The following is a 16036-nucleotide window of genomic DNA, read 5'->3' on the forward strand; positions in this document are numbered from 1 at the left end:
GGTCCTGGGTCAGCTTAAACTGCTCTGTCTACAGAGGCCACGGTTCATTAACGCTTCAGCTGGGGTTTTTGTTTTGTTGTTTGCCAGGGAGGGGGCTGGCTGGTTCACACCAAAGAAAGCCAAAGGTTTCTCACTCCTCCAGAACATTCTTCTAACTCAATTCATACTCTCCTTTATAACAATGGGAAACGAGTCAAGAGAATCGTTTCTTAAAAGGCTAGGGACATAAGGTAACTAGACAATGAAAGAGGCCTATCCACTTAAGCTCTACTGAGTTTGTGACAAGTCTGCATCTAACCAAGGACTGAAGAGTGGGTTCTCCCACCGGTGCTAAGAGCAGCCTTAGGTGGGAGAAGTTCTGAAGGTGACTTCCCCTCGAGCCGGAGGCGAGGCCTCCATAAACAGCTGTTTTCTGGCAACGGTCCTGGCCAGCCCAAGTGCCAACTGTCCCCAGCCCGGGGTGATTGATTCATCGCCTCTGCCAACAGAAGGTCAGCTGCTGGGAAACCTGTCAGCGTGGGATTAAAAACGATGAGTGCGAGACATGGAGTCAGGAGGAAAAATCCCTTCCACTACAAAACTGAAGAGAGATCCGTCTCCAAAACGAAGCCACAGCCTCAGGCGAGGGGGGCGGGCAGGACGAAGGGGAGCCCCAGGAAACCATGTGCCAAGACTGAATGTGCAACACGGGCAGGGAAGGGAGAGTCAAGGGCGCACGTGGAGCTGGGCTGTGTCGGGTGTCTCCACGTTTCTCTGAGCAGCAAAGATGAAGTAACAGACGGTGGATAGTAACTGTATTCTCTTGTAAAATCCTTCAGGTGCTTTCAAAAATGGCTAGGAGGAGAGGGGAGGGCTGGAGAAGACTCAGGAAGGCAAACAAACAACTTGCTTCCAAGTCTCATGAACTCTGGGCTCTTTGCAAACATTTCATTGTGTCCCACTCAGCCTTCCTCCGCTCACCCAGGGGGTTGGCTCTCAGCAATGCTTACAAGGGAGACCAGCAAGAAAACCTCCATACACAGTACATACACTATACACGTAGATCATGACCCAACACTGCCCGCATCACCATCCCCATCAGCAGCATCACCACCACCGCCATCATCCTCATTCTCATCATGCCCATCCCCACCCCCATCAGCATCATCACCACCACCACCATCCTCATTCTCATCATCACTGTCATCATCATCATCACCATCCTCATCACCAACATCATCACCACCACGAGCCCCATTACCAACATCACCACCACCACCATCATCATCACCATCACCACCACCATCATCATCATCATCATCAAACTAAAATGCAAACCATACAGCACTGTCCCAAGTTCATGTAATAGGTGAACATCTGTAGCAATAAAACAATAGAATACATACCCTGGCCCTTGTGGTTGACTTCTTTGGCAGCAATGACTTTGTTTATAACAGTCTGAAGGAAGTCATTCTCCCCCGCCACCCTGGGTGAAAAACGGGATGACATGTTCAGCGGCTTGTGTCGAATGGCGTCGTCCAACGCGAGCCTGGAGGGCACGGGACGACCAAGACCACAGGAGACAAAGGGGCACAGAGACCCAGAGGTCACGGTAACAAGGGAACACAAGAGATCATCGTCACCGAATGCGAGAGAGTCATCATGAGTCAACGCACGACAAAGGACAGGATAGGTGACAAGAGAGACAGGGAAGAGCATTGATCAGGAAAATGCTGAACCACACAAGAGAAGTAAAGCAAACGAGGTCGACCCTATCCCCAGGAAATAAACATGCCTCCACTCCATCTCTACCAGATAATAAAAAAGGGCACTTATCTGAAAATAATTGTGGTTGGACAGCATTTAATCGCAAGGAATGTTTACCTCTGTTTCTTCAATTTCAATAATTCCTGACCATGGCATATAGGTCAAGGGGCAGGTGGTGCGAAGGGAAAAGTAAAATCAAGACCAAAAAAAGATCCCTACAACCTAATTGCTTGGGGAACTTGGGTGGCGACCACTCTACTCCATCAGACTGTGTACCCAATGTGGCCTCAGATAATTAAGTGTGAGAAGAATGGCACAGTCTTTGGAGAAGATAACTACCATGTCTGAAAGGTGAAACTATGACCCAATTATGAATGTAAACCGTCAACATTTGGGGGTCCCGTGGACCATGAGTTTTTCATAGAAGCTACACTAAGACCAAGAGATAAGTACAAACAGGCAACATGTGCAAAGAGAAATACCATGTAGCACAGCAAAGCACAGTATGCAATGAGCAAGAAAATGTACGTCAAGTACATAATGTTTAAAATCATTTCCAGAACCAAGGACAAGTGTTATTCATGTGAGCCCACATTACTCAAGAGAGCTGAGGACTCTTTTAATTTACTTCACCCAAGTTAAAAAAGACAGAAAGAAAAAGATGTACTCTGTATTTCCTTCCCTAAAACTTATCCTGTGATATAATAAATCAGTTTTAATGGAGCAAAAAACGGTTTCATTAGCATGGCATTTCCCAAAGAACTGGTTTCATTGCTTATTTTGCTATTAAAATCATGCTGCTCTTTTGTTTCAAACACTGGAAATATTAATCTGTATATTAGTCTTCTTTTAATGGAGCAAGGAATCACAAATTACAGTAAGAGCTGAACATGTAATATTTTTTAAAATGGGTGTTTTGCTATAAGACAGAAAAAGATGGCGGCAATATGCCAGCTTCTAACATGTCCCAGTGAAACTTAGACTAGGGAATCTAAAACTAATAACCCCCCTAACTTTTCAAACAATAACCCATAGGTTTTTTTTTTTCCTTGACTTTTCCCAGAAGATACTAGCAGGCAACAGGTAATTTCAACTCAGTGGTACATTAGGGCATCAAGAAACTCTGAGGTCTAATATATAAAACAGCATTCAAAACAGCACTGGGCTGCATTATTTCTCATGGGCAAAAGAAGCAACTTAATAATGTCATTTTATAAAGGTATATTTTATTTATTACCTCAATATCTGCCCATGTTCAAAGACATGTTTCCTTTGTTTACTGAGGAAACTTCCAGATTCTGCAGAACTGAACTCCCTTTGTAACTATCTTCACGGGGTGTGATTCCAAGACAGCACCATCCAACAGGACGTTCGTTCTGTGATGACGGGAATGTTCTAGATCCGCAGTGACAAATATGGTAGCCATCAGCTACCTGTGGGACTGAACACTTTAAACGGGACTAGTGTAACTGAGGAACTAAGTATTTAATTTTATTTAACCGTCAATAATTTACATAGCCACATGTAGCTCGTGGTTACCCTATTAGACAGAAGGCAGAAGAGCAACTCTAACAGAAGGAAGCTAGAAAAGACCTGTGCCCCCAATTGTGTGTGGTGAGATACCCATTTCGCACTGGTTAATGCAGGGTTTTCTGTTATTCTCATGTTGGGAAGACTACAAAAATTTCCACTGAGCCATGTTTTAGGATGCTATCTGACTAGATCACCTGCCTGCAAAGAAAACCACTCTAATCCCATCCTGAACAAGTGGTTCTCAAGCCTGGGGCTGAGTATGGGGATCCCTCATGCAAGAATGGGTGGTAAAAGGGAAGCCAAGCTCATAGCTCTTGCCCACCTTACCCCCAGAGAGACTCCTTCAGCTACCCGCTGAGTATCACCAGTCTCCAAGCCTCCTCAGCCAACACCTGAACCCAAGGTACAATTTCTAAAATTTGTTTCAAGCCTGGAACCACTTAAGTAAAAACAGAAATGAGAAGAGGCAGAAGGCAGAGCACTCTGACAGGTCATTCAAACATGCCTTATGGTCTCCTCTTCTAAGATTTCACACCCCCAGGAGGAAACTGTCACTTCTGATTAACCTAAACCACTCTAATCCCTCTTTCTTTCTCTCCACGGCTGTCTGAGATGGAGAAGTGCCCGGTGAAGTGGCCACAGACCATTATGTAGGTACTCTCTTGCTTTAATCTCCAAGGAAATAACCGATTCTTTCGACCTTTTCCACGGGATCTACCTTCCAATCAGAGAATCAATTTAACAAATCTCCTCCAAATGTTTTCCAAGCTTCCCACACCTCTCCACACACTTAGCTTCAGAAGCTAGATAAGCCCTAAGAATGGTGAGCATAGACCCAGTCCACTCTAAGCAACCAGAGACAGAAAATCAGCAGCATGATTATTTGCTTCAAGCATTATTTCTCGCCTTACAAAAGAATTCATCATTTTGTTTGGTTTTCTATTTTAAAAGGAGCAACCTCCTCCCGTGATGAATTTGAAAGCACTGTATTTTGAGTATGTGAATAGCTACTAGAATGCCATCAACGATGCAAGGAAACACACATGCTCAAAGTAGAAGGGCATTTCTGCATGTCCGGTGTGATAAGGTGACTCCCCTGAATCACACGGAAAATCTACATGCAAGACCACAAAGCAACTTTAACCCAAGATTCTTGGGGCTACAAAAATGCCATGCACTACGGCAGTGACTACCCAGATTCTTCATTATTATAAAAGGATCAATCTCTACTTATGCTGAATTTATAAACTTATTTTTGAAGAGAATTATTACAAACACACGTTTTCCATATTCTATCTGGTTAAGCGCTCTCTCTGATGGCTCCGTACTTACGGCTGAAAGGGGATGAAATGCTGCTTGTCTTCATCATCTACTTTCCCATTTATTATATCTGTTACGTCCATCACTGGAGACAAGAAAAGAACATTGTTTTGTTTAAATGCTATAACCAGAGAAAACAAACAAACAGAGGAACATCAGATTGTCTTCTGACAAACAATGGCATAAACCACACAGTGGCATTTTTTTTTATATCTGAGTTTAAAGCATTTCCACGTTCAAAAGAAAAATGGAGTTATCTGAAAACACTGGCCCAAATGCGGGTGGGGTTCAAACGGCAGAGTTCCACTTAGTAAATTCCTTTGCCTCAGGGCGCCTGGGTGGCTCAGTCGGTTGAGCGTCTGCCTTCGGCTCAGGTCATGATCCCGGGGTCCTGGGATCGAGTCCTACATCAGGCGCCCTGCTCAGCGGGGAGCCTGCTTCTCCCTCCCCCTCTGCCTCTCCCCCACTTGTACTCTCTCTCTCCAATAAATAAAAATTTTTTTTAATTTAAAATAATTTTTAAAATAAATTAAATAAATAAGTAAACAGATAAATTCATTCATTCATTCATTCATTCATTCCTTTGCCATACACTCTGGAGCTGTGCTGCCCAACAGCACATCGTGTGATGGTGAGATGTTCTAGAACCACAAGCACCGGAAACGTGGTGGTGGAACCGCATTTTTCCTTTGATTTCATTCATTTACATAACAGCCACCTGTGGCCAAGGCCGACAACATTGGTTGGCCCTGCTCTGGGGCATCGGAAAGTTCTCGCATTCCCCCAAGCGACATCACAATGGGGGAGTCGCTGCCAGCGTCTGCGGCTGCTCTTTCAAGGGGCACTGGACAGCGAATCCTCACAATCACCTCCCACACAACTGAGGAAATTCAGGCTCAAGGACACTATCGAATGACCTTGCCCAAAGTCAGATAGCCAGAAAATCTCCGACGCTCAAGCTCTGACCACACAGCCAGAGACCCCCGAGAAGAACAGCCTTGGACACTCAGCTCTCTCTCTGCTCAATCGACACCCTTGACCGAAGAGAGGTGAGCAACATGCCTGCCTCTCCCTTCGTGGTGCCTTCCTTGGTGACCACAGTCATATACTGAAAATGTAGACAATTTCCATTTCTACCACCTGCCCCCCCCAGAAAGGGGGACGACTTTGCAGGAACAGAAGAGACGCAACGCCACCTCCTGGTTGGTTCGGTGGAGTCCACGGAGCCTCCTGAACCTCCTGAGTGTGTCCCGAGGGAGAACACGCTCCCACACACTCTGCTAAACCAGTGCTCCTCACAGAGCAAAGAGCCTTATGCGTATGCTTAGAGACGCAGGTCAAAGAAGCACAAATGAATTGGAACACCAGGTTGTGGGTGTTCTGAAATGTATGGCCTGGGCTGCAGTCTCCACCTCTCGAAGATGCTCCCAGCTTTAAGCCTTCTTAGAGGCCACTGATCGGCACTAGAGAAACCTATCATTAAGATGCTCCCATGCCCAAGACCACACTTCTACCACCAGTTTGGAAAGACGTGGCTCTGGGCCACGGCAAGAGGAGTCTGAGCTTCGGCACCACCTGCTGCCCGCAATCCACAATGGACCGCCTGCCTGTGTGTCTGCACACCTCTCCCCTCAGTCGTGGGGCTGATCCTGCCAGGTCAGTGCGTCTCCCTGGTCGTACAACCCCGGTATCTGGCCTTGGGAACACACCGGGAGCCCAGCCAAGTCTCGCAGGAAGGCAGCGAGGGAGCAAGGATTGCAACTTGCATCCAAGCACCAGTCAGGAGAAGGCAGCCTTCGTCCTCTACGTCCTGGAAGTGACAGCCCTCCCAGGGCCCCCTCCCAAGCCTGGGAGGTGAAGGCCGCGATAATGTGACCAGCGTTCACGCAGCGTCTCCCTCATGGCTGCTCGTCAGCACGCTGACCTGTGCCAAGGAAGTTCTTGCTGTGCTTGGGACTCTGGCACAAGCCCGGCTACATGGAATCATGAATGACGTATGTTTTAATCACGCTTTTTGTTTTTTTCATAATTTTTATATCCCCGCTGTTACACTATATTAGAAGAGAAATGTGACATAATATTTTCCACAGAAGGCTGAGAACCGTAGGCTTAAAGGTCCACGAACACACTGTTCATCTGCGCTCTGTCGACACAAACAGGTAGAAGTTATTCTGGATAAAACCTCCAAATTAAGTTCCTATTCCACAATGGGCAGAAGCTGATTACCAAAAAGTGTCCTTTCCGAACCAGAAAGAGAACAGCAGATGGGAGGCCGTCCTGAGTACAGTAGAGGCTCGCACTACTTCAGGATGGCCCCACTGGGCACGCCAACGCCACGTGTAACACAAGGAGGAAAGGCAGTCTGACGGCAGCATCCCGCCAGGCGCCGCATGGCCCACAGTGGCTCACAGGTGATGTTGGTGAAAGCAGCAATTCTAATTTAACTGGTAGGCTGTGGGACCTGGGCAAGAATATATTTTTTAATAGTTCCCTAAACCCTTCTCGTGTACAGTTAGAGTCAGAAATCACTGTATTAAAATATTTACCTTCTGCACCAAAAACATATAGCTTCCTTCACCTTCCCCCAGCAGACTGGGGACACCTCACCTTCCCCCAGCAGACCTGGGGGACACTCTCACCTTCCCCCAGCTGACTGGGGGGATACCTTCACCTTCCCCCAGAAGACTGGGGAACACTCTCACCTTCCCTCAGCAGACCTGGGGGACACTCTCACCTTCCCCCAGCAGACTGGGGGGGAACACCTTCACCTTCCCCCAGAAGACTGGGGGACACTCTCACCTTCCCTCAGCAGACCTGGGGGACACCTCACCTTCCCCCAGCAGACCTGGGGGACACTCTCACCTTCCCCCAGCTGATTGGGGGGGATACCTTCACCTTCCCCCAGCAGACTGGGGAACACTCTCACCTTCCCTCAGCAGACCTGGGGAACACTCTCACCTTCCCCCAGCAGACTGGGGGGAAACACCTTCACCTTCCCCCAGAAGACTGGGGGACACTCTCACCTTCCCTCAGCAGACCTGGGGGACACTCTCACCTTCCCCCAGCAGACTGGGGGGACACCTTCACCTTCCCCCAGCAGACTGGGGACACCTTCACCTTCCCCCAGAAGACTGGGGGACACTCTCACCTTCCCTCAGCAGACCTGGGGGACACTCTCACCTTCCCCCAGCAGACTGGGGGGGAACACCTTCACCTTCCCCCAGAAGACTGAGGGACACTCTCACCTTCCCTCAGCAGACCTGGGGGACACTCTCACCTTCCCCCAGCAGACTGGGGGGACACCTTCACCTTCCCCCAGCAGACTGGGGACACCTTCACCTTCCCCCAGAAGACTGGGGGACACGCTCACCTTCCCTCAGCAGACCTGGGGGACACTCTCGCCTTCCCCCAGCAGACTGGGGGGACACCTTCACCTTCCCCCAACAGACTGGGGGACACTCTCACCTTCCCCCAGCAGACTGGGGGGGAACACCTTCACCTTCCCCCAGCAGACTGGGGGGACACCTTCACCTTCCCCCAGAAGACTGGGGGACACTCTCACCTTCCCTCAGCAGACCTGGGGGACACTCTCACCTTCCCCCAGCAGACTGGGGGGGAACACCTTCACCTTCCCCCAGAAGACTGAGGGACACTCTCACCTTCCCTCAGCAGACCTGGGGGACACTCTCACCTTCCCCCAGCAGACTGGGGGGACACCTTCACCTTCCCCCAGCAGACTGGGGACACCTTCACCTTCCCCCAGAAGACTGGGGGACACGCTCACCTTCCCTCAGCAGACCTGGGGGACACTCTCGCCTTCCCCCAGCAGACTGGGGGGACACCTTCACCTTCCCCCAACAGACTGGGGGACACTCTCACCTTCCCCCAGCAGACTGGGGGGGAACACCTTCACCTTCCCCCAGCAGACTGGGGGGACACCTTCACCTTCCCCCAGAAGACTGGGGGACACTCTCACCTTCCCTCAGCAGACCTGGGGGACACTCTCACCTTCCCCCAGCAGACTGGGGGGACACCTTCACCTCGCCCCAACAGACTGGGGGACACTCTCACCTTCCCCCAGCAGACTGGGGGGGAACACCTTCACCTTCCCCCAGCAGACTGGGGGGACACCTTCACCTTCCCCCAGAAGACTGGGGGACACTCTCACCTTCCCTCAGCAGACCTGGGGGACACTCTCACCTTCCCCCAGCAGACTGGGGGGACACCTTCACCTTCCCCCAACAGACTGGGGGACACTGTCACCTTCCCCCAGCAGACTGGGGGGGAACACCTTCACCTTCCCCCAGCAGACTGGGGACACCTTCACCTTTCTCCAGCAGACTGGGGTCACCTTCACCTTTCTCCAGCAGACTGGGGACACCTTCACCTTCCCCCAGCAGACTGGGGACACCTTCACCTTTCTTCAGCAGACTGGGGACACCTTCACTTTCCCTGAGCAGATGTGACTAATCTCTCCCTTTTCTTGAGCTGTTACCAAAATAACAGAACACAAATATGGAGTACAGATGGCACCTATTTCATGATAACCATGTCCTCCTCACGGTCCGTTCTCCTTCTACCTCTTCATCACTTTGACTATTCAGTGCAAATTTACTCCTAAATCAATCAATCACCAAGTCCAGAAACCCTAAAAACTTCCAGTGACTGGCTTTCCTCCAGGCTGAGAATGTGGGTCAGGGTCTCCCTCAGGAGATGTGATCTGCTTGAAAACCAAATATATGATTTATATCTGAAACTTGCAGACTGAAGCATCCTGGGCTGCGCGTCCACAGAAACCACACAGAAAAGAATGAAGAGATTTTTTTTTCTAACAGAAGAGCTTATAAATCAAAGCAGCCCACTGTCCAATATCCAGCAGCAGCTCCTATAGAGTGAATGTGATGATCTTGAAACTCTCAGGAAAAGGAGAGAAATGCATTACCGGCCACTCCGAAAGGCCTCCGCAAGCCCGAGGTCAGTTTTCTGGTGTTGTTGTCCCTCAGCTCCATGCGACCCACTCGAACGATTTGACAAACAAAACTGATTTTGTCCCGTTTCAGGTCTTTGCTTCCGAGGTCCTAGAAATATTAATTTCCATAAATTATTTTGGAGAACCATTACTCAGTGCAGGTTCAATTGAAAAAGACAGTAAAAAGAAGGAATGAGACTCTCTTCTCCGACCAGTTTTTAGCATTTTAATAAGTTATTCACATAACAAAAAGGAACTTAATAACAATAGTCAATTAATGTTAAGCTATAAGAGAGCTCTGGGGTAAATCTCTGTCATGGGGATTCGAAGGGAAGCTAGAGACCCAGAACAGTTCTGGGAAGGTGTTTTGTTATTACTAATTCCCATGGATTACAGGCATCCCAGGGATCCATATTCCAGCGGGTAGGAAAGTCAGAGGGAGGTCATTAAACATAATCATTAGGATGGTGAATGATGCAAAGGAACATCTTTGGGTGTACTTACAGTAAAGACAGCTCGCAAATTATGTAATCTGTCTATATCTTTAGGCAATCCTGAACTCGACCAGCGAACCAGGTAGTTTTCACTTGAAAACAAAAGAAATAAGAACAAATTCATTTTCCAAATACAGCACGGCACTAAACAGACACCCACATTGATTTATTACTACCACCACTGAGGTCCACGATGCAGGCAACTACACGAGCTCAGAAATGTCAGCCATGCCACAGAGCTGCTCTTCCATTAACATGTAAGTCATCTCCCACGCAAGGTTAACAGTTGAGAACGGCCAGTACAAAACCCTTGAGAGGTTGTCACTTGGGATGTCTAGGGTTACAATTGTAGTGGAACTATTTGCAAATGTCATTTCAAAGTTTATTATTTTAAAAGCATTACTGGTGTATTTAGACTGCCTATAATCTAAAATTCACCATTCATTCATTTATAGTATAAAAGAAATACCGCACGTCTATTTCATAGCCTATAACAACCAAATACGCCAAATACACAAATTGAATCCTAAGAGGAAGAAATGAAGTCCATATGAGAAATGATGAGGGGCGCCTGGGTGGCTCAGTCATTAAGCATCTGCCTTCGGCTCAGGTCATGATCCCAGGGTCCTGGGATCGAGCCCCGCACTGGGCTCCCTGCTCCGAAGGAAGCCTGCTTCTCCTCCTCCCGCTCCCCGCTTGTGTTCCCTCTCCCACTGTGTCTCTCCCTGTCAAATAAATAATAAAATCTTTTAAAAAAAAATAGAAAAAAAAGAAATGAGGATGAAATTCATCCATTTGTTCTGTTTTCTGTCACATACTAACTTTTAAATTTTTGAATAATACAGGGGCACCTGGGTGGCTCAGTTGGTTAAGCATCTGACTCCTGATTTTGGCTTAGGTCAAGATCTCAAGGTCATGAGATCGAGCCTCGCATCAGGCTACACGCTGAGGATGGAGTCTGCTAAGATTCTCTCTCTCTCTGCCCTACCACCTCCCCCCCCGAATGCACATGTGCTCTCTCTCTTAAAAAAAAAAAACTTGAATACAAACGAAGATATTTCACTTTTAAACGCATACACACACCCATACACACTTCACACATAATTTAAACCATAATTTTTCCATCTGGACAAAGAGAAACTTATACTGAGACAAAAGCAAGAACTAGGAAAGAGACCACATTACAAATGACAGGAATGGCAGAGACGAGATTTGTAACATTTTGTTCAACAAATATTAAGTGAGAGTCTTTATGTAGCACTGGTCTGGACACTACCTTCCAGCCAGTCGTGCTGCAGAAACAACAACAGGCCAAAGGACCAAAAACGACACTGACAAAAAACAAAAGTTTGACAAAGCAAGATTAAGACAAGAGTGATACTATCTGGGGGGGTCTGGAAACATAAAACCCTATGAAGACAACACAGGAAACAATCAGTTCAATCTTTAGTCGCCAGGTCCCTGAAACATTACAAGACCAAAACTCTACAGTCAAATACCCACGTGCGTGCAAGGAAGAAAGCAGACGCTGGCCCAGATCCCCAAACAGCCCTGGGTTCAGCCCATCACCCCAGTGCTCTGAGTGAGAGCAAGAACTGAGGCGGTGCCAGGCCGTTCTCCTAACACTAACCGGAGAGGAAAGGGAGGAGGCAGCAGGGCAGCGCCACTGACCTGATGAATTTGGACTCCACGGGGTCATAAAGAGACATGAGCACTTCGGCATCTTCTCCGATTTTACAAACCACATTTTTGAGGTTGACAAACAAGGCCAGAGAAGGGGTGGCAGCAAACTTCGCTTGTCTGTTAATATCTATGTTCTGCTTTTGGGACTATGTAAGTAGAAAAAAAAAAGTGGACATTAGCGATACTTACCAAAACCCTCGCTTTCTTTCTTCTTGACAGAAGAGGAAACTATGTGCAACCAGTTGGCATAACACAGCAAAGCCTCAAGTCACGTCCTTGTCCCACATCAAGTTCTCAACACATGCACGCACCCAACTGAAAGTAATTATGCCCTTTGCAGAGGTCACAATCCCTTAAGAGTTTGCCCTGAGTCCTGTCTTCAGATACTCGAGTGTCTACGCAGTCAATCACAATGGTGTTTACATGCATACTTGCTTAATTTTTGTTTCTGCATTAGGCTAAATCCTCCAAGGACATTTCTGTCTTACTCATCCTTACGTCCTCAGTAGGTGGTACACAGCAGGTGCCCAATAAAGACTTGCTGAATGAATGGCTGACTCAATCGATTGATTTCTGAATATCTGCTATATATAAGTTCCCATTAAAGACCAGGGAAAATGGGGCGCCTGGGGGGCTCAGTCGTTAAGCGTCTGCCTTCGGCTCAGGTCATGATCCCAGGGTCCTGGGATCGAGCCCCGCATCGGGCTCCCTGCTCAGCGGGAAGCCTGCTTCTCCCTCTCCCACTCCCCCTGCTTGTATTTCCGCTCTCGCTGTGTCTCTCTCTGTCAAATAAAATAAAATAAAATAATAAAATAAAATAAAATAAGACCAGGGAAGATGAAAAAGACCAATAAGACGTGTGTTCCCTACCCTCATCGAGCTTAGAATATGTCCCTCCCTGGGCTCCTATCAAAGAGGAAATGCAGAATCAAGTACTGTTTCCCATGACATGAGAACACAAAGTCAATGTCATTAAGACCCTGCATCCTACGATGAAGCAAGTGCTGGGTGACCCTCCCCCCACACAGGATGAGCTCCTTTCCAAAAGTCCTCAACATCATGACACCGGGCTCCTTTCCATTCTTCACTGTATGAAATATACAGTTTAGCTGTGCTTTTTGGGGGTTTTCGAGTGCAAATTCTGGGTTCCACTGGTGTTTTACTAGTGTTGAAAGCAGTTATTGAGAAAAGATACTCCAAAGGTAAATGGCACAGTACGGAGAGCAGACCTTACCTTCTCTTCTTGCAATCTCTCCTCCACTTGTTTAGAAGCTATTTCATGAGCTCTAAAGAGACTAATGGTGCTAGTTAGTTCTGGATCCAAAATGTTCCCGTCTTCATCTCTCACCACCAAGTCCAGATCAAGAATTCTACAACAACAAAAATTCAGAACCTCATGGACACACACCACGGCCTTTGAAGTGTGTGTTTCTAACTACGATGTGAACAGCATGGAGAGTTGAAAGCACACACCTACTATATATGTTTGGGGGAGGGGTGTGTGTGTATATACACACACACACACACACACACACACACACACACATACATATATATAGCATGTACAGAGAGAGAGTATATATACATACATACATACACACACACACACACACACACACACACACATATATGCAATGACATACAAACCCACGTGCCCACATACTAAAGCTGGTAGCTGTGACATCATCACCGAGCTGGGCAGCAGAGGGTGGAAGAGCCGGAGCAGAGGCATACCCACCATTCTATTCCAGTAAGTTTTATATCACACAGCTTTCCTTCTACCTACAGTCAGTTCTAATCCCCAATCAGCCCATCAGAAGATCTTCGATAAAGACATTCTATTGTGTTTCGACAACAAACATGTGGAAGTTATCCACAATAACATTGAGCAACTTTCTGGCCAGATGGCTAGATGAAGTAACCACCTTGAAACACAAGCAGCAGCTGTCTAATACATCTGTCCATCTATATCTGGAAATGTCTTTTTGGTAACATTCTCTCTGTTTCCCCCAAATCCAACAAAATTGTAAGGTGATTTTTAGCACAATCTTTATTTAAAGAATAAACAAAGACCATTACGTAAAGAAAGAAACCAGGAGCTGTGCTATGTGATGTGTTATGGTTTTCTTTTTAATAAGATACGAGGATCTTAACCACAGATGCCTTATACTTTGCCTTTGGGATTTTCTTCCTGCGATTAACAAGTCTACAGAAGCAAGAAATTTTGGGGGTTTTTTTAACCATACGGCAGTGTAAAGAGTCTGCTGAAAGAAAGATAAATTTCAATTAAATAATGCCTTTAACAGTTACAGTTTTAAGAGGAAAGTTGATTTGGTAATAAAGACTCCAACCAGACAAACTCATCTCTGATTTCTCTTCTCTGAAGGTCACACACCTTAACACTGGATAGGAGTCTGATACCGTGTCAAGCAGGACCATTCTGATAGATATGCTGGGCCACTGCACCATTTGGAAGGCGGTCACAAAGACCTTGCTTTTCCCTCTGAACATCTATTGAGCAAATCCACTGATGGTGAAGCAGAACCAACTGGACCTGTCAGCAACATGAGGCTTTCAAACAAATACAGGCTTTTCAAACAAATACAGGCTTTTCGCTCTGCATGAAAACAGCCTCAGTAGTTGCAATGATTGTGGGGTACCTCAAGAGGACAGAAAGATATTTAAAAAAAAAAAAAAAAAAGGCTTTCGGGCTCTCATCAATTGTCTCTGTAACACGTTTCACTAATGAGGTAAAGACCCTCTTCCAAATATTACTGCTCATCCAAACCCTGAACCTGTCCCTGGAAGGAGTCAGTGCTGGTATAGGCGGGGTCAATGCTGGTGTGGGTGGAGTCAATGCTAATGAGGTAGGGAGAGAATCCTTTCTTGCATGGGCAGAGCCAGTGCTGGTGTAAGTTGATCTACAAAGTACCCAGCTTTAGGAGGAGGGGCCAGAGGTCCTGGATGCCACACCACATCAGGCTCCCTGAGGAGCCGAGGCCCAGGCTATATGTACCAGCCTGCTGCATACATCCTGCCAGGTGCACCTCCCCTCACTCCTTCCAGGACAGGTGGTCAGACCCATTTCGCAAAAGAAGAAACCTAAGCTCAGAGAAACATCTAGAAGAACCTAGAGCCTGGATTCTGAGCCAGAGCCCTCTCATGGCAGAGTCGAGGCTCTTTCCAGAATGTCACATGGAAAATGGTACAGGAAGTGACCTGTCAGGGGTCTTCTTCATGCCAACTATTCTGCATTTTCTCAACAACAGTGCTCATAAGGCTCTGAACCCACAGTGAGCTTCCACTATGAAGGTGGATCTTAGCACAGCAAGAGGGCCAAAGACTGTCTTATTAAGGACTGTATTTCCGATGAAAGTAGTAAATAATGTTTTGAAACACTTCCTTTCTTAACTAGATTGTTCCATGACGTAATGTACTTTGGTCGCTTCCCACAGCCAAATTAAGCAGGTGGTTTCTGAATGAAAGTTTAAAATACAATACTCCAATAGAAAACAGAATCAAAGCTTCAAAGGTTTGTTTTTTTTTAAGCAGGTCCTCATGAAATGGGTTTCCCTGCAACAATATCTAATATCCTACACACAGAAGTCTCTGCCTTTTTGGTGGGGGGAGAGAGACACCTTCTCCTGTAGCCTTTTTAATCCAAATACTACATGTAACTAATAATGTTGTTTTTAGAAACTTTTCACACTTGAAAGGAGGAAGTACTAGAAAAAAAATTATGTTATAATTCTGATATTACAGAAAGATTCTTTAGTTTACCCAGGGCACCTTTCAGCTGAACAGCTGGGGACAAACCTCTCCCATTCTCTGAGCATACTGTCCTAACGCGTAAAATGAGAGGTTCCGATTCTCCCAGAAGTTCCCCAATCTGCTATCCAGCATGGTCCAACCCTATTTTTAAAAACTGCGATTTCCAGCCAGCATTGCACATCTTAGAAATCAGAATCTTCAGGAGTGGGCCCCATAATTCTATGTTTTGAAAGCTCTCTAAGTGATTCTGATACAGACCAGCATCTGAGAATCATGTGACCAGATAATTTTTAAAGGCTTCTTGCAGCTCTGACTTTACAGGAACAACCAAACAGTTATCCCGTGGGAAAGGGCGTGGCCTCACTCCGGTCACAGACTTGGCAGAATCAGAATGAAGCAGCTCACTCCTGCTCAGCATCCGGACGCCCTGCGAACGGTGGAACGCACAGCGCCGTGGGGAAGGGGGCGCACCACTGCTGAAGACAATGCAAGCAGAGCTGAGTGGAGGCCTGCTGTAGAT

The 16036-nt window shown here is 46.9% G+C and overlaps 1 protein-coding gene across 6 annotated transcripts in view; it reads right to left on the minus strand.

The window, feature by feature from the left end:
• DOCK1 (dedicator of cytokinesis 1) overlaps nucleotides 1-16036 on the minus strand; it is a 490705-nt gene that overhangs the window by 395234 nt on the left and 79435 nt on the right. For 4 of the 6 annotated variants that reach the window (XM_078076967.1, XM_078076969.1, XM_078076971.1 and 1 more), the window contains exons 7-12: nucleotides 12980-13115; nucleotides 11734-11891; nucleotides 10073-10154; nucleotides 9542-9677; nucleotides 4612-4684; nucleotides 1386-1528 (exon numbers count right to left, since the gene is read on the minus strand). In XM_078076967.1, the coding sequence (XP_077933093.1) occupies nucleotides 1386-1528; nucleotides 4612-4684; nucleotides 9542-9677; nucleotides 10073-10154; nucleotides 11734-11891; nucleotides 12980-13115 (728 nt within the window). The remainder of the gene's footprint in view (nucleotides 1-1385; nucleotides 1529-4611; nucleotides 4685-9541; nucleotides 9678-10072; nucleotides 10155-11733; nucleotides 11892-12979; nucleotides 13116-16036) is intronic. The other 2 variants (XM_078076968.1, XM_078076970.1) reach the window with 1 other exon arrangement.

Source organism: Halichoerus grypus, chromosome 7 (assembly GCF_964656455.1).
Source record: "Halichoerus grypus chromosome 7, mHalGry1.hap1.1, whole genome shotgun sequence".
In the NCBI taxonomy this organism is placed as follows: domain Eukaryota; kingdom Metazoa; phylum Chordata; class Mammalia; order Carnivora; family Phocidae; genus Halichoerus; species Halichoerus grypus.